This window comes from Gavialis gangeticus, unplaced genomic scaffold (assembly GCF_001723915.1).
Source record: "Gavialis gangeticus isolate Ggan-Ray unplaced genomic scaffold, GavGan_comp1, whole genome shotgun sequence".
In the NCBI taxonomy this organism is placed as follows: Eukaryota; Metazoa; Chordata; order Crocodylia; family Gavialidae; genus Gavialis; species Gavialis gangeticus.
This window is the reverse complement of record NW_017728973.1, coordinates 5065577-5088889: the sequence shown is the minus strand read 5'-3', so window position 1 is coordinate 5088889 and position 23313 is coordinate 5065577. Positions and strand designations below refer to the sequence as shown.

Genomic DNA, 23313 nt, shown 5'->3' with positions numbered 1-23313 from the left:
GGGGGGATCTAGTGGCCTGTTACAAACTAGTCAGAGGGGACCAGCAGGCACTGGGCAAGTCCCTGTTCCCCCGAGCATTACCAGGAGTGACCAGGAATAACAGTCACAAGCTGGCAGAGGGTAGATTTAAGCTAGATATCAGGAGGCGCTACTTCACGGTCAGGGCGGCTAGGATCTGGAACCAACTTCCAAGCGAAGTGGTGCTGGCTCCTACCCTAGGGGTCTTTACGAAGAGGCTAGATGTACACTTTGCTGGGGTCGTTTGACCCCAGTGCTCTTTCCTGCCATGGCAGGGGGTCAGACTCAATGATCTGCTCAGGTCCCTTCTGACCCTAGAAACTGCGAAGCCACAACTTTGGCACCAGGAGGCTTTCTGCTCACACTATGCCACAGCCTGGCAGCAGAGGCTTTGGTGTAGAGGGATCTATGGCCGTGCTGTACCACAGCTAGGTGGCAGGGTGAAGTGGCAGAGGTGGATGGATCCTAATGCCAGCCTTCCTCTGACCCACGTAGGGTCATTTGAGCCAGCTGCCAGAAAATGTTGCCCATCCCAGGCCTAGGAGTCTTGATCAGTATATTTACCTTCCTTGAGGTGGGGAGATGGAGGTGGGATTTTTAGGTCTGAGTGCATTTTTCATGTCTTGGCAGAAGCCTTAGGGACAAACTCAACTAGTTTTCTCTGTACTCCCCACTTATAAAGTGAACATTTTTAGGTCCTGACCCTGTGCTATTATGTAGAAATAGTCACTGCCAGACTAGAAGCAAATCCCTTTGTGGAGTATTTGGGAGAAGCCATAACAAACATAGTCCTTTGAAGCACAACTCTAGAACAAATAAAGCAGTGGTTCCCAACCTTTTTTTGCTGTGACTCTAAATTGGCCACCAACAGGACCTCCCGACCCGGTGCTGCAGGCGCTGCTGGGAGCGGAGTGCAGTGGAAGTGGTGGCAGCAGCCCGGGGGCAGGGCAGCTGCCATTGCCCCCCTTTGTGTGCATTGGCCCCTTTCCACCCACCCGCCCACCTGCCGCTTCTGGGCCATGCACATGTATGTGCATGTGCATGTGTGTGCAGGCCCTTCATGGCCCTACTGAGGACCCCTAGTGACCCTGATTTGGGTTGCACCCTGAGGTTGGGAACCAATGAAATAGAGGTTAGTGCAACTGGATAACATAGTGGAGGCAAAGGCCATCCATGTAGAGGCTTCTGTTGATCCCAGAAGTCTACATACAGGGGTGGATGGAGAGATGCAATGGTGCACTTGCGCCTTTGATTCCTGCTCTACCCAAAGTTTAAAACAAGCTGCCCAGCAGTGGCAGCAGCATTTCTATTCAGGCAGAAGTGAGCGAGTCACTTGAATTCATGGCTCATTATAATCTGCCTGATTCCTTCTAAACTCTTTATTCCACAGGTGTTAACAAGCCTCCCTCTTTTTTTTAATGTTCTTCAGCTACTATTTCTTTCTCAATTCTGCTGTCTGCTAGCTGTCCTGGTACTGTATCTCCTATTTAACAGCCCTGCAGACACTTTTTTAACTCTAGTTAAAACATTAACTCAGGTAGGGGAACATTTGACTTTGTTTTATGAATCTGAAAGAGATGTACATTTAATTCTAATGCCTACAAGGCAAAAGAGACAACTTCTTCTGAGTATTTTTTGCTTAGTTTGTTGTGTTTTTAATACATAATATAGCAAATTACATATATCAAATGAATGCATATTCCAGTAAAGTTATATTTATTTTCACTTCAATCTTAATATGAATAATATAGCTGTAGGCCCCTAGAATATTAGTAAATCTTCTAGTTTCTTTTTACCTGGAGAAAAATATGTGTTATGTTCTCTGTGATGATGCACCACATCTGCACACCCCTTTCAAAATCCTAGCTCTGTCCCTGTCTGCATAGATGGATTAAATGTGGTAGAGTCCCTTCACTTCCTTTGCAGAAGAGAATCACCCTCCTAGGTTCCCCAATATACAGAGTTTTCTAATAACGGCTGTCCCTTTTAACATTAAGGATCCTTAGTAAAGATTTTAAAATGTGGCACATTGCACAACACTTCTAATCACATTGATGTTGATCTGCGGGGAAAAACTGAACCACAAGTATTAGGCTTACAAGGGTGATAATTATATTTTTGAAAAGTTTGTCCTTGTGATTTTGCTTTACTTACAGCAAAAAACAAACAAACCCAAAAAACAACTACTAGTATTGAATGAGCAAAACTGGTTATTCACACACCCTAGATAAGAATTGTTTAAAAGTTAATAATTTAAATTTAATATGCTATAAAAAGATCTGTACAGAAGTCAAATTGCTAATTCTCTCATTACTGATTTTGACAGATAAATCTACAGCAGGTCCAAAAATTAAGTTAGTGAGTCATACAATGTGAAAGTGAATGAACATATTCCCTCATTCAAAGTAAGGCATTCACTGTGTCATCTGTGGCTGATAACTTTACCTCAGTATGAAACACCCATATGCTTGGCAAATTCCCTTTAGTTAGCTACATGCCTCACTAGTCATGTCTGGTTTCAGATGTCTCAGATGCCAGCACTTATAGAAATGACAAAAGCTGCAGTAAATTTTAGGGGAAAAACCATTCTCCAAATAAATTGGAGACGTATAAGTGATGAAACATGATCTAGTTCAAATCTCTTTAATAGAGATCTCTAGTCTGTCTGAAAGCTACTGACATCAAATATATGTCTATGGACCAAAACTAAATTAGCCGTATAAGTAAGATGATAAATCTTAAAAACAGACACAAATCGTTAGACAATCCTTGACTAAATTTTGACCACTCAGGATGAACATAAGCACACAAACAGAGAACACACACAGGGATTCATGTAATATAAATGATGAAGGAGTAAGAGTGGTATACTCAATAGGTGATCTGAAAGAGAGGTATACTCAGCTGGTGATCTAAAAGAGAATATTTACTTAGATATTGCTTTCAAAACCTAGGAAAATAAGGAAGACTGATCTGTTTTGGCTTATCTTGGCATCTATACTACGCTTATTAAAGTGATAACTATGTGTTTAGAACATTCTATAAATAAGCTTAATAAAAGATCTATCCTTTTTTAGGCATTTCTCCAAAATATTAATTGGTGAGTTACCTGAGTTCTATAGACCACATATTCCTCTCACTACTAAAAACATCACCATCAGTGACATCAGTATTTACAGTGACACCTGCCACATGTACACACCCACCTTTACTATGCACATTACACCTGTTCTTAGCACTGCCAAGTGATGGTCCACCTCATCTGAAAGCCTGACAATATACCAGTCTGAAAAAAAGACTCTAGGACACGTGGTCATTGCACTCACCTCTTCTTTCTCTCTTTCCATGGAGCTCTGGTTCCTATTATCCATAAAGCACTGTAGAGTGAGACTGGTGACCCTGACGATACTGCTGTGGTGACCTCACTTCCACTGGTTTTCATACTGGATTGCCTCTCTTCCTATGACCACATTCAGATTTACGTTAACATCACAACCTTTTCTTGCACACAGCAGCTGGCATGTACCAAAGGCTCACTGTATACATCAACTGAACTTGCTGTGTGCTTTGGAAAGATTATATCAGATGGGATTGTGTGATGTATTTTGCCCTTAATTTGTTGTTTATGGAATAATGTACCTTTTTCCTTGCTGTTATTCTGCACACAAGGCTTGCTGACAGTCCTTGCAATTTACTGCAATAAAGTCAATATTGAGATAAGGGAAATTACTCCTTTTTACAGTCATCCAGAGTAGTTTGTATCCAATTTCTAGAGTTTTATCTGGTAGATCGCAGTACCCAGGGCCATGTTGTGCCATCCATATTTAAACAGAATTCCCTGATGAAATCAATAGTGAATTCTGCTTAAAATGGATGGCAGGTACGGCCCTTAGAAATCAGTCCCTTTTTTCTAATAAGTACCCAAAAGCAATTCTAGCCTTGAGATGCTTATGGGCAGATATTTCAAGTGACCTTAGCAAATCTCATACTTCAGTGTAAAGGTTTGTAGATATATGTTGATCTGCATTTTTTAATATTTCAATAGCCCCCCTTTAAAAATGGCATTATTCACTTAAAATCCAGAAACCATACAAAGATGCATACAATGCAGTCAGATTTGACTGGGCTGTTTTTTTCCAAATACAGGTGAGAGAAGATCTGTTTGTGTCTGGCATTACTCCACAAATATGCAACATTTCTATAGTTATGTTAAGTTCTTCTTCTGCCAGGAAAAAGGCCAGGGTGAACATGCTTCCTTTGTCACTGGAAAGAATCCATTCCAAGACGCCATCCATCTTTGCAAAGATAAAAATCAGAGATTGAAGGAAGATTTTAAAAATGATAATCCTCTGACACTTGAGAAGACAAATGAATCATTGTTCATGAGCTGGCATGTCAACTTACTGACCTACCCTGGTCATTTGGAGTCTTGAATTGCATGAAAATGCAGAGCAGAAGAGAGCAGAGCAGTTATATGACCCTTAGAGGGACAGGACAAGGGTTTCAAAAGTGACTAGTGATTATGAGTGTCCAGTCCTGGATTTTCTTTTTTTCAGGACCATATAAGGAGTCTCTGGCTGAGTAACTAAACAGAAACACTTGAAATCACCAGTCAGTTTTGAAAATCTTGGATTTACTCTTTAGATCTAGCTATAATTCAGATTTGTACAGCACTAGTCACTATAAAAATACATTGGTTTTCTTGAAGAGCATGTGAGAATTCATTTAACTGAATGCAAATTCCGTCAAGTACCTTTTCATGCATAACCTTAACATGCTTTTTTCCTAATGATTCAATATTTTTCCACCTGGCAAACACTGGGGGGGGGAATTCTGAACTCCTTACGTTCACTTTAATAGCTAGTTTATTAGAATAAAGATTGTAGGTTTTCCCCGTTTATGACCTGTGAACCTCCTGTAAAGTCAAAGGAGCTGTGCATGAATTATTAGTCAGGACAGAAATGAGTGTATGTTTTTAAACAAGCTTAACCATCTGTTTTCCTACTTCTATGTACATCTAGATTACATTTCATTTAGCCTCAAAGGCCACATCCACATGAGCATGGACGTTTGTTTCCCTACGGGACAAGTAGCAGTGACACACTTTGTGCCGCTGCTACCTGTCCCCAGGGAACACCTGTGTTACGCACCCTCTGGCACATGACAAGTTACCCTGGGTGAGGTAGGGAAGGCTGAAGCCAGCAACTGTGCTTTCCCCAGCAGTGTTACCTAGGGTCCTGGGGGCTTTGGGGAGCTGCAGCCATGGTGCTCCTGCAGCTGGGAGCCTGGCCAGCAGCTGGAGTGTGTCTCCAGCTGGCCAGGCTCCAGTTTTGGGCAGTGTGTGCTGCTGCCATGTGCACTTCCCCATTTTTTTTTTAGCATGGGTTTTTTTGACCCCAGAATCTCCCGGAGTCAACTCCTCCCTCCTCCCCCACCCCTTACAAGATAGCAGCACAAGGAATGCCTTCATATGCCATGTGTGGTGCCACAGATGGGTCTGCAGTGCCACATACCACGTGTTCATGCTCATCTGGCTGTGGCCTAAGAGTCATGTGTGGATACTTTCCCCATGAACCTTGTATAGGGGAAAAAACGCCTTCTTTTTACAATTTTCTGCAACAGCTGATAAAATTATTTCATGATTTGTGCTGCATTTTTAGAGACACTCTTGCATTTGAAAATACGTTAAGTTATTGTAGGCTTTTATTAGTTTTCTAAAATAACTCTATTCCCCCATTATTTTCACACTGGCCAGATACTACTCTATCAATTGATTATATTTGAGAGCTGGTTCACTCCAGTCATTATGAAAGGTATCTGTGGAGTTCAGTGTTCCAGTTTAAACAAATAAAATCAATTCATTTCTTGGCAGTTTTATACCATCCCACTCAGTTCACCCCCTTGAAATTTCCTCCCTGCTGAAGTAGAATGATTTGTTTGGACTCTAATGAGAGTTGTTTGCAGGTTGGAAAGGACAAAGAAGGTCATTTTCTTGCTTAAAATATTGTGCATTCTTTCAGCTTACCCATGTGTTTTGTAATGGGGGAAACTACCTATTAACAACACTGAATTGCAAGCCATGAGGCTCTGTGAACAAATAAAGAAGGGAATGGTTCAAGGCAGCAGCTCTTAACCTTTTCCATCCTGTGACCTCATGCTATTATGGAAAGGTTTCTAGACCCCTAGTGCCCTATAGGAGCAAAACAATCAGGTGATTGTAAGACTGAAACCCATTCATGACTCACATAATGATCATAACACCAAGTATAGAACCCATGATTCAGAAGATGGATAACAGGTTTCTAGTGGTAAATCTGTATCACAAATCCATCCTAGCCTAGCAGTGAACAAAAGGCAATATAATCAGTGTAGAGGCACATGATATCTTCAAGGTAGCCAAAGGGAGTAGTGTTCCCGAATCCTATCAACTTTCAGTGTGCATTTGAAGCTCCTAATTCATTGGGGCATCTTAAAAAAAATCACACCTCTATTCACTAGTGAGCTGGAAGGAATAGTTTGATTCTTAATGGACACCTGCCTGCACTGCTAATGACACTGCAACATGGCACTGATCAGTTCCCGTGCTGGCAGCTTCAGTGAAAGGCCAAAGATTGAATGAGCTACAGGGTACGTAGTACTTCTAGCTCAGGTTAAAAGTACTAGAGTGTGTGGAAGCTGGTAGTGCCACTATACTGTGCCTGCCTTCCTACCATGATCTCAATTGTTATTAAGGTATCACCTGTTCTATGCTTCAATACAGACTGGATTTTTCAGGGCTCCTATCTTACGCCTTTCAGTAGCAACTAAATTAATTCTAAAGAACTATAAACAGAAGCTTGATACCAGTTTTACTGAAAGATGTTATCACACATAGCACCGGTATACATTTTCTAAGCAAAGGGTAACCAAGGTGTTTGGCCTTGCTGGATGCTATACTCAGGAAAAGTAGGTATTTACTCTTGCTCCTTTAACTAAAAGGTTTATAAATCAAAGGATGTTCTCAGTCCATCACCTTTTGCTAAAGCTATGCCTGCAATACAGAAGGGATGCACATCAGGAACCATTGCTGGCAGAGAGTACGCCTTGAGGCAGATCCCAATAGGGCAGGTAAAGGAATCTTTTCCTTATAGTTGAGATATGAGACTACTAATAGCAACAGGCTGCCACCTACACTGGGAATATTAAGGTAGGAACTCTTTGAGATTCAATGACTATGACTGGATGGGGACCTTACACAGCACCTACTTAGGCAGTCTCATGCACAGACTATTGCTACTTTCCAGCCATGTGACCCTCCTGTAATATTTAGGGAGGAAGAAATGCCTGAGTCCATAGTATTTCCCAAGCTGCCTGGAGTCACATTGTGTCATTATCCTAGCAAAAAAATGTGTGGGGAGGGGGTAGAACCTGCTGTATAACTGTGTTGGCTGACATGCATGGTATACATTGCGGGTCCCCTTCAAAGGTGAAGTGGAGAGCAGCTGAAGGATTTTAGCATCAGGGAGCAATGTTTTGGTGCACCCTTGGTTCATAACCCTTTAGCCCTCATCCTTCTGCAAAGATAAACCAGAGCTTGTTTTTCATTTAGGTAACATATTCTCTGGCCAGATTTTCAAAAGGACACAGCATCCTGAGGACTCAGCTGTACTGATATCTGACCATCATTGTCACAATAAGAGCAACAGGCTGCTGAACATTATTTGAAATTCTAGCCCCCAGGGTGGATAATGGAAATTGTTGCTGAAAAACATTCATTTCTTATACGTGATTGACCTGCAGTTGAAAAATCCTAGATCCATTCAAGGGGCAGCTGTGAGGAGATAGGAAAGAAAGAGTGATCCAACAGTTGGGCGTGATTTTCAACCAGGGTGCTGAAGTACCCTAGGGTGTTTTGAAATCCCTTCGGGGGGGAGGGGGAAGGGGAGAATGACACAGTGTTAGCACTGTTAGGTGTGCAAGCATGATTCATAAGATACATTGTGAGATTTTCAATAGGAATCTATCATGTTAAATACATTCTGAGCTGTTGTGGTCTTTCTGAGTTCCCTGCAACAGAAAAACTGTTCTATTATTTTCCTATGGCCAAAAAATGAGTGAAAGCTAAGAGCTGACAGTTTCCAAAGGAGGCCTTGAGTATAATAAGGGGTGCCTTGAATCTAAAAAGATTGAGAACTACTGGCTTAGGGTGACTACAATAATATTCATGCCTAGCTCATATAGCACCTTGGTGAATCTCATACAGACTATACTAACCAAACCTTATTCTGAGCTCTCCTCACATCTGTTCCAATCAGCACTGTGTACACCATGGGGACTAATGCAATTATGTGCTTGCACTGTTTTGTGCATAAAATGTATGACTGTGCATAATACTGCATCTTTTAACCTGGGCTGCCTCTGTGCCTCCAACTCTGCGGGGCTCCTGGCACTTTAGCTGGGAGCCCCATGTGGAGGCACCGAGCGCAGTGGTGCGCGACTGGACAGCTGGTGAGTGGGCAGGAGAGGTCCAGCCTGCAGGAGGGCAGAGTGGGTGTGGGGGTGTGGGTGTGGCCCCCCTCACCACGTGGTGCACAGCCCCTGCCGCTGCTAGCAGCAGCAGCATGCAGCAGGTTCTTGGAGTGGTCGTGGCTGCGTGGCACATGGCTTCAGCTGAGTCCTGGGGGCTGCACATGGCAGCAGGCAGCTGGCCCAGCCAGCCCACTGGCACACGCCATCAACCCAGACTGGGCCGGCTCCACACCAGCACATGGGGCTTGCAGCATTGCAGGCGGGAGCCATGCACCATCAGGCTGAGCCAGCCGGGTCTGTGTCTCCATGTGGGGCTTCCAGCACTCCAGCAAGAAGCCACACATGGAGGCACGGAGACAGTCTGGCCTGATGGTGTGCAACTACATGCTTCCAAGTGCAGCTTCCTGCTGGCATGCTGGAAGCCCCATGTGGAGGCACGGAGCCCAGCAGGCCCAACGGCCCACAGCTCACACCTGCAGTGCCACGAGTCCCACGTGCTGGCATGGAGCCAATCCGGTGTGGTCTGAAGGTGTGGGCCAGTGGGCCAGGCTATGTCAGCTCTATGCTGCCATGTTCAGCCCCTGGGACTCAGTACTTAATTTTTCTGTACATAATTCCCTGAAGGGTAACTATGCTATATGAACCAGTAGTTGTTAAATGAAAGAATCAAAATATGAGCACAGAAAGGTCTTACCAGTTTAAGCAGCTTGACCACCATTTTCTGCTCCAGACAGGTTGCAAGAAGGGGCAGCATTCTAGGGTCCAGATCTGTAAGAAATAAAGCAAAAACCTCAGGGAAGGTCAAGAAAAGAAACTGTCAGTCACCTCACCTGTGCTGAATTTGACTAGGGGTTTTCTACTGAGGCACAAGGTTTAACATGCCATGGAGTCCCCCATGCCATCTTCTTTTTCTTTCTGTTTGTTTTCTATAAAGCCCCCACACACTAGGATCAGCAATCCCTCCCCCTGACCCACAAAGACTGACATACTGCGCTGCCTCCAGCCATCCCCTATGTGTCCCTGGGTGGGAACCATCTCTGCATGCTGATCTAGGGTGCTATTCAGCTCAGGGGCTCCTCACAGGTCCAGATATTTGGCAACAGGGGAGCAACAGTTAATGCCACTACTTTCCTATTGCTAGGTTTTTGAACCTGTGGGACCCCTGCAGACCAGATGGCGTGGCTTCGTGAGCTAGACCTGGCCCATGGGCTGGGCTTGAGCACCCCTGATTCTGACTGGGCCTTGCTAAGGGGCATTCTATCCCTGGCATTTTTCTTAGCCTTTTCATGTTAGTTGCCTTTTATTCAAAGTCATGCTCTCCCCTTTCATTTACTGTAAAACATTTTCTAAATATCAATGATAAAAATGCTAACCTATACATTTGTGTTCATGTTTGTTTCAAGAAAGCACTTGATTTTGAAGGGGAAGGCTGTGTAAAGAATGGGAAAATCATATTTTTGTTTGCTTTAGCTTATAATAAAACTTTCAATGTCTTTTGCCTCCCTGACTGCCTTTTGCATGGGACACCGCCCCCACCCCCGGGCCTCTCCTCCCCACCCCTGGAGAACTCTCCGGTTGAGAAACATTATGGCAAAAGTAACCCAATTTCTTTTTACTGATTTGTCTAGACTTCTCCATTCTTTCCTAATCTTATTTAAGCTGTGAAAGTAACGTCTTTGTTTTTCACTTCCCTCTCACCAATATTTTTTCTAAATTCATGATTAGTAGAAGGAAAAATGTATACAACTTAAATAGCAAATGAAATTACAGCCCTCCTTGTCTTTGATTTCCATGAACCTCATGTTCAAACAGCTTGTTATAATTTTCACACCACCCACAAAACATCAAAGTCAATTTTGCACCTGCTCTACCATGACTTAGATCGAAGATGCACGCTCATTCGGAGCGTTGCCCGTCCTATTTTAAGGAATGCATTTGGGTTCAGTCTGCCTGCTGTAGGCAGTTTACATATTTGAAATCTGTGACCTGGAAGAAGCTAAACCTGTAAAGATCCATTCCATTTTTCCACAGATCTGTAGCAGAAAACATCAAATGGGAATGGACAGTTGGCTGTTCAAAATATTTCTGGATCTTCCCCACTTTTGTTATACCGAGGCTGGGCTTTTCCCGACATGAGGCAGCTCTCATTCTAAGGCTGCTGCTTCCAATCTGTTAAAATCTGTTTCCTGAGGTAAGGATAATGTGAAAAGTGCTTGCTACTGGGTTTGGTTCTTCCAGTAAGACTCTGATAGCCTAGAGGCATGACACCATACAAGACAAATTGGAATATCCTGAATATGCCTATGAGCATAACATCCCAAATCTGCCAAATACATGTACCACTGGAAGAAAAACATACTGACTGAACAGAAATAATATCAGCGATCTAAAAGAACCAGTAGATGCAGGGACATGTCAGGCTGAGTTCTGTCAAATTCTCAGAAGAGAGCCCTGACTTTGAGAGAACACAAAGGCAATAGAAAATCTACAACCCTCTGAAAAATAAAAAGGCCAGGCAGAAAACTCAGATGAGTGACTGGACACAAAACTAATTGAAGTCCAGTACATTAAAATACAGAACTGTATATGGGGACATAGTTCCTCATGGATAAGGATGATCCATCCTGCTTTCTCCAAGTCAGAAGTTTTTCAAGTAACTTACGGCTCTCTGCCCATACTGATTAATATCTCCATACCTTCTAAAGAAGAACACAGGAAGTGTAATGGTTGCCAAAATAAATGTGCTGCTCCTTTTTCACCATCATGAAAAACCCCTAAGTCCTGCAGCAACTTTTCCACCCGAGGCTGGAGATTTTCATCCAGGGAATCCAACACTGAGTGCATAGGTTCACCCCCAGCTAGGGAAATTTCCAGCTGATACCAAATAAATAAAAGAAGGGTGGGAAGGGGAAAAAAGCTGTCAATCAGGGTTCAGATGCCTACTTCAGAAACATGTGTACATGCATGTGTGCACATGCACCAGGCCAACAAGTGTGAGAATTTTTTACTTGTATAACCAATGAGGAGTGTGTTATATGGCTCTGTCTCTATGTTTGAACTGTAGAGGTTAGCCTGTTACCACTTCAGCTAACAAGGTATTGATGCTTCAGCTCCATCTGTATCATTTCATGCTTTTAGCTCTGGTTGTCACCACATCTGTTGCAGATGTGTTGGCCAAGGTGGCAGCTATCTCATTTGAAAAGGTACTTGCCTTTGTTTATATGAAGAACAAGTACTTTACAGACAGCAAGATACACAAATACTTGTGTGGGCGTGTCTATGCAAGATGCTAGAAGCACAGTAGATTAATTCTCCTGCACATTTGCGTGTCACAGCAAAAGCTGTGCTAATGCACAGTAGAATTAATCTACTGCACATTTGTGTCACCGAAAAGATGTGTGCTGGTGTTATTGTGCAGTAGTGCTGGTTATGGTGCATTAAGTTAGTACATGTTATTAATGAGTGTGTAGACATGTCCAGTGTGTCTCAAACTTGATCCAAAGGGGTCACCGCAAAGTAGGCTAGAAGTTAATTCTGTCTCCATGATCCACTCCATCCTTGATCTCTTTTCTGAAACTAGCAAATAGTGCCAACTACATGGTACTTTTGTGATGAGAATGCCTGTCTCCTTCACACTGTATGGAGACCATTAAGCAAATGGGAATAAATCCCAGTCATTACACACTAGGCAGGATCCAAAACAGTGACCTAGAGACAAAATGCTAGACTCTGTATCCTATTACTGATTTCCTCAGTCACCTGTCCCCATGGTAAACGTAATGCAGGGGTGGGCAAAATGCGGCCCACAGGCTGGTTGTGGCCCGCCAGGCCATTGTATCTGGCCTTCAGGGTCCCTAAAAAAATTAGAAAATTAATATTTATCTGCCCCGGCTGCCTGTCATGCAGCCCTTGATGGCTTGCCAAAACTCAGTAGGCGGCCCTCCTCCTGAAATAAATGCCCACCCCGATGTAATGGCTAAAGTGGTTCCTAGTCTATGGTATGTGTACCACCAGTGATATGCAGGCAACCTGTTAGTGGTACACATTAACAGATTTATTATATTACTTTATATGAAAAAATTTACTTGCAGTACTTAAGGTTGAACTGAAGTTGTATAATTTTAAACTGGTTGTGTGCAATCTGTCAGAGTTTGGGAACCCCTGGAAGTATAGTTTCTTCTTAACACTAAATCTCCTTTATTTTGCTTGAATACATACAGTGTTCAAAACACAGTAACCCTAGCAGGGGCATGTGCAAATTAGAATCTGCACTTAGAATCTTTCCTTTCTGTAACCCACAACCTACATTTACTTTTCAAAGCCACTGGTCTCAGCATTGGAATTCCCATGTGGGGGCACAGTCTACCAATAGATCTGGTCAATTAGCTGTGTTATGTCTATGGTAGGTTAGTGTTGTAGCGAGTAATCAATTGGAGTGATTAATGTGCACCTAATCTCTATATAAGAAGCACTTGGTTTGTGCTCATTTCACAAGTGAGCCAAATCAATGCATTTCTTGGCTTAATGTGAACACATACAATGTTTTAAAGAGCACCTACCAGAGTTTGCACAGTTGATATAATGTCACCATCCTGCAGAAAGCTCAAAAAGTTTTCCAGCAAATTGAGCTTGAGACTTTGACTCAGATACGTCAACTGCTCATATTCTTCTTTAACAGTGTCCTTTACTGTTTGAAATTCTGATGGAAGGTACAGGGTTTGAATTACACTTTGATTCTTTGGGGGGTGGTCATTGATTAACAAGTCCACCTAATTGAAGGAGCAATCCAATTGGAAACCCCCCCACCCAGGTTATGATTTTCAAATCTTATAGGGGGACTCTCATCTCCAGGGGTGGGCTCAGCCCCACCCCCGAACACCTCCTGAATTCACACCCCAGGTAGGTAAAAATCAACCTCTTAGTTCACAGCAAGCTGCTAAACGAATGGGTTGGTAAGTTCTTCTACCAACTCCAATCATAGAGGAATGTTATTTAATGTTCTTATTATATTAATAATGGGGAATATTGTGTAGTGTTTGTATTATATAGGGCTAACATGGGAAACAAGGAGTCAAGCAGTGAGGCAAGATACAGTGAAAGTCACAGCGCTGCTGTACCAGACAGCCAAGGACTGAGCCGTGCTGCATCTCTAATTCTGGGCTCCAAAGATCCTTCCCAGTTCTGTCAGGGGCTCATTTTGGCCCCACACAGTAGGGGCTATTAGTTATCTGGGTGGGCCTTAAGGCCCACATTAACTTGGAAGATACAAATAGACATGGGCTCATTTTGTGGCTCTGAGCCTGTCTGTGTCTAAGTGCCTCAGTTTCTCCCAGCAATGAAATGAGTACAGTGATCTCTCTCTGATGAGAGTGTGGTTTGGATTAATCAGGACATGTTGGTAACCTCTGTGAGAGGCACTAGACATAGGAATACTATATGACTAGTATTCCTGCTGGGCTTTTTTCAAGCCTGTAGAGATCAGAGAAGTGGAAGCAAAATATGAAGGAAGGAACTAAGCAGTTGCAGCTTGCCTGTTAGTGAAGACACCAGCTCATTCTTGAGACCTGAAATGAGAAAAATACCTTTTTTTATCATTGCTCTTAATTAAATGGAAACAGAAACATAACAAGATTAAATCCTTCTCTGGTACCTTTTTCTCCAGACTGTCAATAGCATTGTGAGCAACCATGAACTGAGCATCTCAAGCTCCCAGAAGCTAGAATGATGCAAATCCAGGAAGGTCAAGCAGCCCAAGGCTACACACACCAACTCAGTGTCAGAGCCAGGAACAGGATCCAGGGGTTCCTGACCCCCTTTGCATTTCACTGACCACTGGACTCAGACTCTCTCCCTACTAATAATCCAGCTCAATTGCTTTATCCTAATTGGGTCTTAATTCATAGCAGATCTACTAGCCATTTTTCTACCTCAACCCACTACTGTTGTGTCCTGAGAGCACCTTTTAAGAACCCAAGCCCAGCTGCCATTCTTTATCTATAATAGTTTATTTGTAAAGTTCTTTGTGACAGTCACATTCCCTCCATGCTCACACTTCAAACAGTGGCCTTTTCATCCTGTCCCAGTTACATTTTTGGAGTAACTCATAGGCAGCGAAGCAGCTTGAATAGGTCTCTGTGAATCTGGCTCAACAAATACTCATGTTGACTCATTTTGACTTCAGTCATCTATGAGCCAGACCTAAGATGTGGCTGCTGTGAATAAGCTAGATGAGAGATGCATAATGGGAGACAAGAATGTAAATGATACAAGGTAAGAGACCTGAGAAGTCTAGATTAAGAAAATTAAATAAATAGTTTACCATCATGCAAGAATAAACTCCTAGCCTTTGGGTTTTTGTCCTTGTGGCAACCTGGAGTAGGAAACAGAAATTATTATTAATGATGCTTTGATCTGAGGTTAGGATCTTACACTACTCTCCACCCATTAATTAGGCCCCATTGACTTTTTAATTATTTTCTCCTTTTTCACAGAGCAGGAAACAGTAACTTGCCTCTGGTCACAGCAACTCAGTGGCACAGGTGGGAAGGGAACCTGGGAATCTTTGCACCAGAAGCACCCAATGTCAGCAGTTACTTGACCCCAACATGTGGCAGTGATATAAACATTTTGTAATCCTGACCCCATGGCAGGTAATTCAAGCCAGGATACTAACATTAATCTATTCTCAGCACTTCTGAGTGTCACACCTGCATCAGAGCTGGTACATCCATTCCACAGCTCTAACCACAAGATAAAACTACCACTTTCCATCTAATATTATTATGAGGACAGTAAAAATGGACACTGAGTTGGCCACAAAAAGCAAAAGGAATATGGCCACAAACTCCTGGAAAACCGTTTCAAGCTTAACACTAGGAAAAACTTTTTCACAGTCAAGGTGTCCAGACTAGAGTAGGCTCCTCCCAGATGTGGTGCAATCACCTACCCCAGACATCTTCAAGAGGAGATGGGATGGTCACCTTGCTGGGGTCACCTGACCCCATTTGTCTTTCCTGCCTAGTGCAGGGGGGCTGGACCTGATGATCTTGCGAGGTCCCTTCCAGCCCCTTACAATCTATGAATCTATGAACATAACAGCTCTAAAGCCGGACATATTACCACATGATGCACACTTAGCTTAGTTCACATACAGAAATCTCTCTTCTGGGTATTCAGCGGCTCTACCACGTATGCCATCACTGTGCCCTTAGGAATCATCACCGCTTTCTTTGTAATGCTTCTGCCCCGCCCCTGGAGATTCAAACACAGGTCACAAGGCTCTGGTGAGACTCCTGAGGCAGATCAATAAATCATCAAGTGGCTCTCTGACAAGCACTGGTTCTCAGTGGAGTCTGGGAGATTACTTAGCTCCTTCATCAGAAATAGACTTCTGCTTATTTATGGATTTTAAACAAAGCTGCTTTTGAACAAATTTCTCTAGAGAAAGGAGCAATCTGTGTGGCGTGGCTTCTTGATAGCTGCTTCATTTTAACAAACAACATTTAATAGAACAAAATTACATATAAACCTTGTCTTTCCTTTCTCTGTCTCTGATTTAAGAAGCTATTCTGAATTTATGCTAGGGTAAAATGTCAGACAGATGATTCAAGAGTCTCATGCAACGTAAGCAGTTGCAAGGCTGGCTGCATCTTCCAACTTGCCCATTGTCACAAACCTGTATTCTAAACATCTCCACTGCACTTATCTGGACATTCCCTCCTCCCTGGATTGTCTTCTTTATGACCAGCGGCTCCATTAGTTCAATAGCCTCAGTCACAACATACAGCTGTGTCCTCTGCGAGTCTGAGAACTGCTGTATGAACTGGTGAGTCATGTCAATTTTCCTGTGGAGGACACATAGAAATAGAATGACTATCATCTGCAGTTACTACAAAGGATCCCAGAACTTATGCTTCAGGGTATAAGCCAAATAGCAGCTGCTTATCTTCAGGAAGAAACCTCTCTTATGTGCATGTTTTGCAGTTTAGTGAGGGAAATCATTACACCATTTTTTGGCTAATGTTCTTACTAGTTTGGGTGCTCACATGTGCCTCATCACCATAACGTCTGAGTGCCTAACAGTAATTAATGTAATTATCTTTACAGTCCCCTTGTGAATAGGGAAGTGCTGTTATCCCATTCTGTAGATGGGGAACTGGGGAACAGAGAGCTTAAGGATACATCTATGCTGCAATGCAAAAATGGGATTATATGTGTAGACATACTTGAGCTAGCTTTCAACTCGCTAGCTCAGGTACCAACAGCAATGTAAATTGCTTTACTTGGGACTCAGAGAAACGCCTACTGGATGAATCTACATGTGATATTAACACGCTGAATAAACTTTTGTGCAGTTCATGCTGGAGTTTATTGCTCCAAGGCGCAGCATTTACATGTGCGCCCGGAACTACAGCACAGTGAGCTGGGGTGGTTTAGCCCTGGCTGGCAGGAGGTCCCAGGGGTCAGCCTGCCAACCCAGAGCTGCTCTGACCCCGCTCACGACGCTGCAGAAGGGCGGGCTGAAGCATCCTCGTGCCCCAGCCAGCCCCAGTCAATGTCTACATGTGCACTGCGGTGGAATAAATAACGCCACCATAGGATAGTACTTGTATCAAGCAGTACTAACCTACAGTAGTGTTAATTAGTTTACTCTGGCCAAATAGCTCTGCACATGTAGATAGAGACACTACTGTGGAACTAATTAGGCAACTCCGCACTAAGCATCTTGTATGTATGCACCCACTGAGGATAATAAATAAATGCCCAAGTATGTAGCCCAAATACAGCTCCATTTCTGAGCCTGAAGCTAAACTGCTTTTAGAACCTGAGCTAGCTAGTTTATGGCTGGTGTGTATGTTTCCATAAACTGCCATAGCACCTTCGGGTTGCAGTGTAGACATTGGGCGGTGTCATACCTAAGTCATAAAATATCCCTGTAGTAGCACAGAAACTGAGTCCAGGTCTCCAGAATTTTAGTGCCCACGCAGCTAAACTTCACAGAATCATAGATTCATAGAAAGTTAGGGCTGGAAGGGACTTCAGGAAACCATCTAGTCCAACCTGCTCAAAGCAGGACCAGCCCCAACTAGATCGGCCCAGTCAAAGCTTTGTCCAACCCAGTTCTGAAAACCTCCAAAGATGGAGATTCCACAGTCTCTCTAGGTGACCTGTTCCAGTGTTTTACTACCCTCCTAGGGAGAAAATTCTTATTAATATCTAATTTAAACTTCCTTTGCTGCAACTTGAGACCATTGCTCTTTGTTCTGTTATCTGCCACTACTGGGAACAGTCTAGCTCCATCCTCTTTCAAACCCCCCTTCAGGTAGTTGAAGGCTGCTATTAAGTTCCCTCTCAGTCTCTTCTTTTCTTGACTAAATAAGCCCAGTTCCCTTAGTCTTTCCTCATAAGTCATGTTCCCCAGTCCTCTCACCGTTTTTGTTGCCTTCCACTGGGTTGTCTCCAATTCGTCTACATCCTTTCTGTAGTGGGGGGCCCAACACTGAACACAGTAAGCAGATGTGGCCTCACCAGTGCTGAATAGAGGGGAATAATCACTTCCCTTGACCTACTGGCAACTCACCTACCAATGCAGCCCAGTATGCTGTTAGCTTTCTTAGCAACAAGGGCACGCTACTGGCTTCTATTCAGTTTATTGTCCACTGTAGCCCCCAGGTCCTTTTCTGCAGAGCTGCTGCCCAGTTAATTAGCCCCCAGCCTGTACTGGTGCATGGGATTGTTCTGTCCTAAGTGCAGGACTTTGCACTCGTCTTCGTTGAACCTCATGAGATTCCTTTTGGCCTAATCCTCCAATTTGACTACATCTCTCTAAATCCTAGCCCTACCCTCCAGCATATCTACTCCAGCTTGGTATCATCTCATCATAGAAGGCAGTGTGGTCAGGCATGACTTGCCCTTGGTGAATCCAGGCTGGCTGTTCCTAATCACCTTCTTCTTCAAGTGCTTAGAAATGGATTCCTTGAGAATCTGTTCTATGATTTTTCCAGGGACTGAGGTAAGGCTGACTGGTCTGTAGTTTCCTGGATCCTCTTTTTTTCCTTTCTTAAATATGGGCACTCTGTTTGCCCTTTTTTAGTCATCTGGGACCTCTCCTGATCGCCATGAGTTTTCAAAGATGATGGCCAATGGCACTGCAATCACATCAGTCACCTCCATCAGCACCCTCAGGTACATCCCATCTGGCCCCATAGACTTGTACTTGTTCAGCTTTTCTAAACAGTCCCTAACCTGTTCTTTCATCATTGAGGGCTGCATAGCTTACCTCCTCCCAAAACTGTGCTGCCCAGTGCAGTAGTCTGGGAGCTGAATTCCTATAGCATCAGCATTGGAAATCACTTCAACTGCATCCTTGCTGGAATTGAACTGGCATCAGCCACTGCACACAGACCTCTGGTTAACCAAGGAATTTGTTTAGCTGGCCAGTTCCAATGCTGACCTGCCAAGAGAGATTCCTAGAAAGTTTCCCCAAAGGATAATCCATATAGCATCCTTCTTCTGGAAAGCTGTCTGTAATGCAGGACCCCCATGATTTGGGAATGGAACAAAATGGCAAGTGTAAGGCTGGGGGAAAGGATCTTGAGGCTGTAAAGGGATGCCACTCCCAGAAGAAGTAAAATAAAAACCAGAACCCACCATGGCTCTCTCTTAACCATGTAGGCTTTCCTCACTGATGTCTGAGAGACTGAGTACAAACTGTAGCCTGAGCCACCGATGTCCACTTCTGTGGTCTCTGAGTCAAAGCTAAGGTTTGCTTCTGCTTTGTGCTTGGTGGTCTCATCATATACGAATGGATCATCATACATCACCTCTTGTGGGAAATAAAGTGCATCAGGTTTAGTTTGCAGCAATTAAACCTATTTGTACTTACTTATATAATATGTATCACAGTCTCTCACCAATAGCCCCTACAGTGCCCTTAGCATACTCAAGATCATGACAGGCAAGTATTCCCACCCAAGACAGTTTACACAGCATGCCCTCTAGACAGATGTCAAACCCAGAGTGAGATTTAAGACACCTCTGTGAGACCCAGTGGTCAAACCATAGTACTGGGAGTCAGGGTCTCCTGAAATCTGACTCTAGTTCTGTCACTGACATCCCTTGGGACCTTGTTCTTGTCCCTGAGTCTCTTAGAGATCTGGAAAAAGACAGTGCTATACAGAGGCACGGTTATCATTTGGGCCCTTTTCCATAATAACTGGTGACCATGCAACAGCCCATTAAAACTACATTCAAGCTAACCTGCCTCCATATTTGTTTCTTTCTCAGCTACATCTTGAAGCTTGTAAGGAGTGGTGAGGTATTTTCTGGGTTGCCAAGGTAGCCTGAACTGTTCTTTCCTGACCACACAGAAGGGTTTGTAATTATTGGCACTAGCCAAACTAGAAACAGCAGTGAATCTCCCATCAGAGTCCAGTTCCTGTATGATCTGCTTGGCCAGTGTCTTGAACATTTTCAGTTACTTGTAACCAAATCTAGTTAAGGACAAGACAGAAGGAAGCTGTTGCTGTGTTAACAATGGGCCATCTGTTGGAAGAAAAGAATGGAATATATGAAGTTAGCATAATGATGATGCTTTGCTCTTTTCATTTGTAGAGTACAGAGTACTTCATAAAGAAGGCTCTCATTATGTCTGCATTACAGCCCTCAACTCTGATATAGCCCCATTGTTCTTGGTGTTATACAGACATATGCTAGTACCTGCATTTAGTAAGTGACAGCTGTTTCCTTCAAGTGCTTACAATCAAAATAGGCAAGACCAAAGTTTAGGGGAGCAAACTGAGACAAGGTGACTTGCCCAGTAACATATACAAGTTAAATTTCAGAGCTGGAACATAATCAAGGCCTCTAATGGCCTGGCCATTACTCTATGGCTTTGCCTCTGCTGCAGACAATGGTGTGACTACAGCAATGCAGCCCTGATAGCCATGTAACCTTGAAGCACAAAGCTCTCTGCAGGTTAGCTGCCCAAGTATTTACACAGGTTTCTGGACCTGTTTCGCAGCATGCACTGAGCTTTCTGCTACCACAGCTATGCTATTATTGGTATTTGAGTTGGCTATGTTAAAACTAGCTTGAGTATGGCTACTTGAGCAGCAGTCACACATTCAGTTGCAGTGCAGACACTCCCCTACATAAATATTTTCTATAGCCCCTATCACCATAGTATCAAAGTACAGTGTTTATTTGTGTAAGTAATTATAAATTATACTAGAATAGTAAAAAAAATACCCAGCTCGTAGGAGTGTTGTGAGTCTTATTAATGTCTTCGTTGTAGTCGGATGAAAGACACAACCTCAGTGGGATGTGTTAGTAGCATTGTTTCTTCAACTGTCACAGGAGAAGAAGGCAATGAACATTGAGTCAAATGACTGGGAGAAGACTGCTGAGGACTGAAGCACTTGGAAACAGTCTCCTAAGTGTAGAACGAAGAACCCAACATTCAGAGGAAAGATGAAACCTCAGGAAGAACCCTGCACTGCATTCAGGACTATTAGATATGAATTTCACCTTGGGTAGGTGCAGAAGGGACTGTCACTCAAGAATTGGGCTCTACAGCCACACTTGCAGATACTGAATGAGCTAATGCCTTATTTGGCAGAAATCTGTTGTCTTGCAAGACAGACAGATGCCTATTAATTAATTAATGCTCACAGGGGGAGCTCACAAAAGGAACCAGACCCCACTATTGTGGGTGCCTTCTGCAATGCAGGTAGTTCTTATGGATTTACTTTTTCTTCATGGACAAAGAAATACCTACATGTAAAATATGAACCACTTCTCTGATGCAAAATGCACATTCCCTCCCAATTAGAACCCAGTAGCCTTAGTTGAAGCATATCACAGAGATTTGGAACCAGGAGTCACTTTCCACTTTTCTTCTCCTTTCTGGCTTTTTGGGGGTAGCAGCAGTTTCTATGAACAGATTTTTCCATATGGTTGCCTTAGAAAGCCAGAAGCCAGATGGACTTGATGTTACTTACAGTTCCCCCCAGGCCTACGTAGCTATGAATCAATGATAAGCCCCTTTTTCAAGTATGAATTTTTAAACTTCTGCCTTTGTGTTCCTCTTTCTGTCCAGAGTCCAGTCCCCACAGTAATTCATACCAAACCACGGGGTTTCTGTGTACTTTCATAGGCTCTCTAGGATACTGGTTGTACCCACAAAACTCACATTTTGATTTCTAGCTCCCTTAACTTTCTCTTGAACATCAGATATTCCTATCCAAATTTAACCAACTACTTCAGTATCACCAGGCCCATGTATTTAGGAATCATGAGACAGGCCCCCAGAAAGTCATGGGACTATCTGACAGATCATTAGATTTTAAATAATTACACATTTGGTTCTTTTTTCTTTGCTTGCTGGTTTCTTGAATCTCTAGAGAGAGCTCAAGTCACACTTTCAAGGTTTTCTTAGCAACCACAAGGAACTAGAAACATATTCTTATTTTAAATAAGTGCTGAAATTTTCATATTCTCATTTAATTCCAGGATCTGGGTCTTTAATATAAGCGGCAAAGAGCAGTCGGAGGTGTGTCACCAGTCTTTTTCTGTGTAAATTTGGGTTCAGATTACATTGCATATGCAAAATGTCATGATGTTCAGATTTTTTTGTGTGTCCATCTCACTAAATTATCTGACACAAATAGTGGCATTTCCTGTTCAGGAGAAATCTAGGACACAAACAGAATAGAAGAGCAAGAGGGACTATAAACGAACACCAAGGTACTTTGGCAAAGAAAAATATGGCCCAGAGCTGGAATAGTAAGGGTTGCCCATTAGGACCGAGGTGCTATGGTAAAGCTGTGTAGGGGAGCCCAGGACTGGAATAGTCAGGGAGAGATGGGCTTGAGATTGAGGGGAATCTGGAGCAGAAATTGCAGGAGGTTGAGGTGGGTCAGGACTGAGAGGCATTAGTAGAGCTGTGAAAGTGGTAGAGCCCAGGGCTGGAATAGTGGGGAAAAGATGAGGGGCACCAGCAGAGCTGTCTGGGCAGCCCAGGGCTGCTGTCATGTTGAGGTGAATTGGCAAAGATGCTTGAGTATCCCTGGATCAAAAGACCAGATGCAGAAAGCACGAATGAAAAAAGCGACATCTGGCAATAAATTCCCCAAAACAGATTTAACTGGACTCTCAGGACTCACCTATCTCGTGTCTGGAGAAAATTCCTGTTTCTTTTAACTGTGAGATGATATCCAACTGCAGCAGACCCTATGTTGTATCCCAAACAGAAAACTTCTGCTCTGCCTCTGAAAGCATTACGCTTTGACTTATTTCAAGTTCTGCCTCACAGTGTCCCGTCTAGTTTCCCAACAAAAGGAAATGAGGTCACTGGACGTGGACTGTCAGTAGAGACTTTCCTCATGTGTCTTACAAATCACTTAAAAGTTCCATCAGAGTTTCCCAATTGGGTAGGGAGTCTTTAAAGGGGGCTTAATGACAAGCTACAAGGATGGAGGTGTGGGGGGAAGACAGGAGTTACTGGAAGAATACTGGATGGGGAACCAGGAAGGAGAACTGGAAAGGACCATTCTTTAATCCAACATCTTTTTACTACCATCACCAGCTGAGCAGATAGGACCCTTTTAGGGGATCTAGAGACTTTTATTTTTGTATTGATGAGCTAATGTAGTTGTTTCAAGGGTTCCTTTTAGCAAAGTCACTTTAAAATCAGTCAAATCTGCCAGCTTTCAAACAGGAGGGGATGAGCTGGTTTTCTAAGCAGCGGTATGCAGCATAGGTATCAACTTTTATTTTTGCGGGGGG

At 43.3% G+C, this 23313-nt stretch overlaps 1 protein-coding gene across 2 annotated transcripts; it reads right to left on the bottom strand.

The window, feature by feature from the left end:
• Nucleotides 1-1647: 1647 nt before the first annotated feature.
• On the bottom strand, nucleotides 1648-22840 carry LOC109290506 (gasdermin-A3-like). 2 transcript variants are annotated; one of them, XM_019507122.1, is made up of 12 exons: nucleotides 22692-22840; nucleotides 20776-20959; nucleotides 19786-20070; nucleotides 19177-19351; nucleotides 16202-16370; nucleotides 15678-15777; nucleotides 14846-14896; nucleotides 14058-14090; nucleotides 13086-13225; nucleotides 11223-11400; nucleotides 9221-9294; nucleotides 1648-4313 (listed from the first exon to the last, which is right to left on the bottom strand). In XM_019507122.1, exons 3-12 carry the CDS (start codon nucleotides 19994-19996, stop codon nucleotides 4083-4085), a joined length of 1362 nt encoding a protein of 453 aa, XP_019362667.1. In that variant the 5' UTR covers nucleotides 19997-20070; nucleotides 20776-20959; nucleotides 22692-22840; the 3' UTR covers nucleotides 1648-4082. The 2 variants fall into 2 exon arrangements, with proteins under 2 accessions (XP_019362667.1, XP_019362675.1); XM_019507130.1 differs by having other exon boundaries at nucleotides 20776-20874.
• Between the last annotated feature and the right edge of the window lie 473 nt (nucleotides 22841-23313).

Bases quoted from the DNA above. Each gene is read 5' to 3' on its own strand.
- LOC109290506 (XM_019507122.1), bottom strand. From the start codon at position 19,996: ATGTTCAAGACACTGGCCAAGCAGATCATACAGGAACTGGACTCTGAT. The intron at 9,295-11,222 runs GTATGGAGATAT...TATTTCTTACAG, and splicing joins CCTGTGTTCTTCTTTAGAAG to ATCTGGACCCTAGAATGCTG. The intron at 4,314-9,220 runs GTAAGACCTTTC...ATCTTTGCAAAG, and splicing joins TGGTCAAGCTGCTTAAACTG to ATGGATGGCGTCTTGGAATG.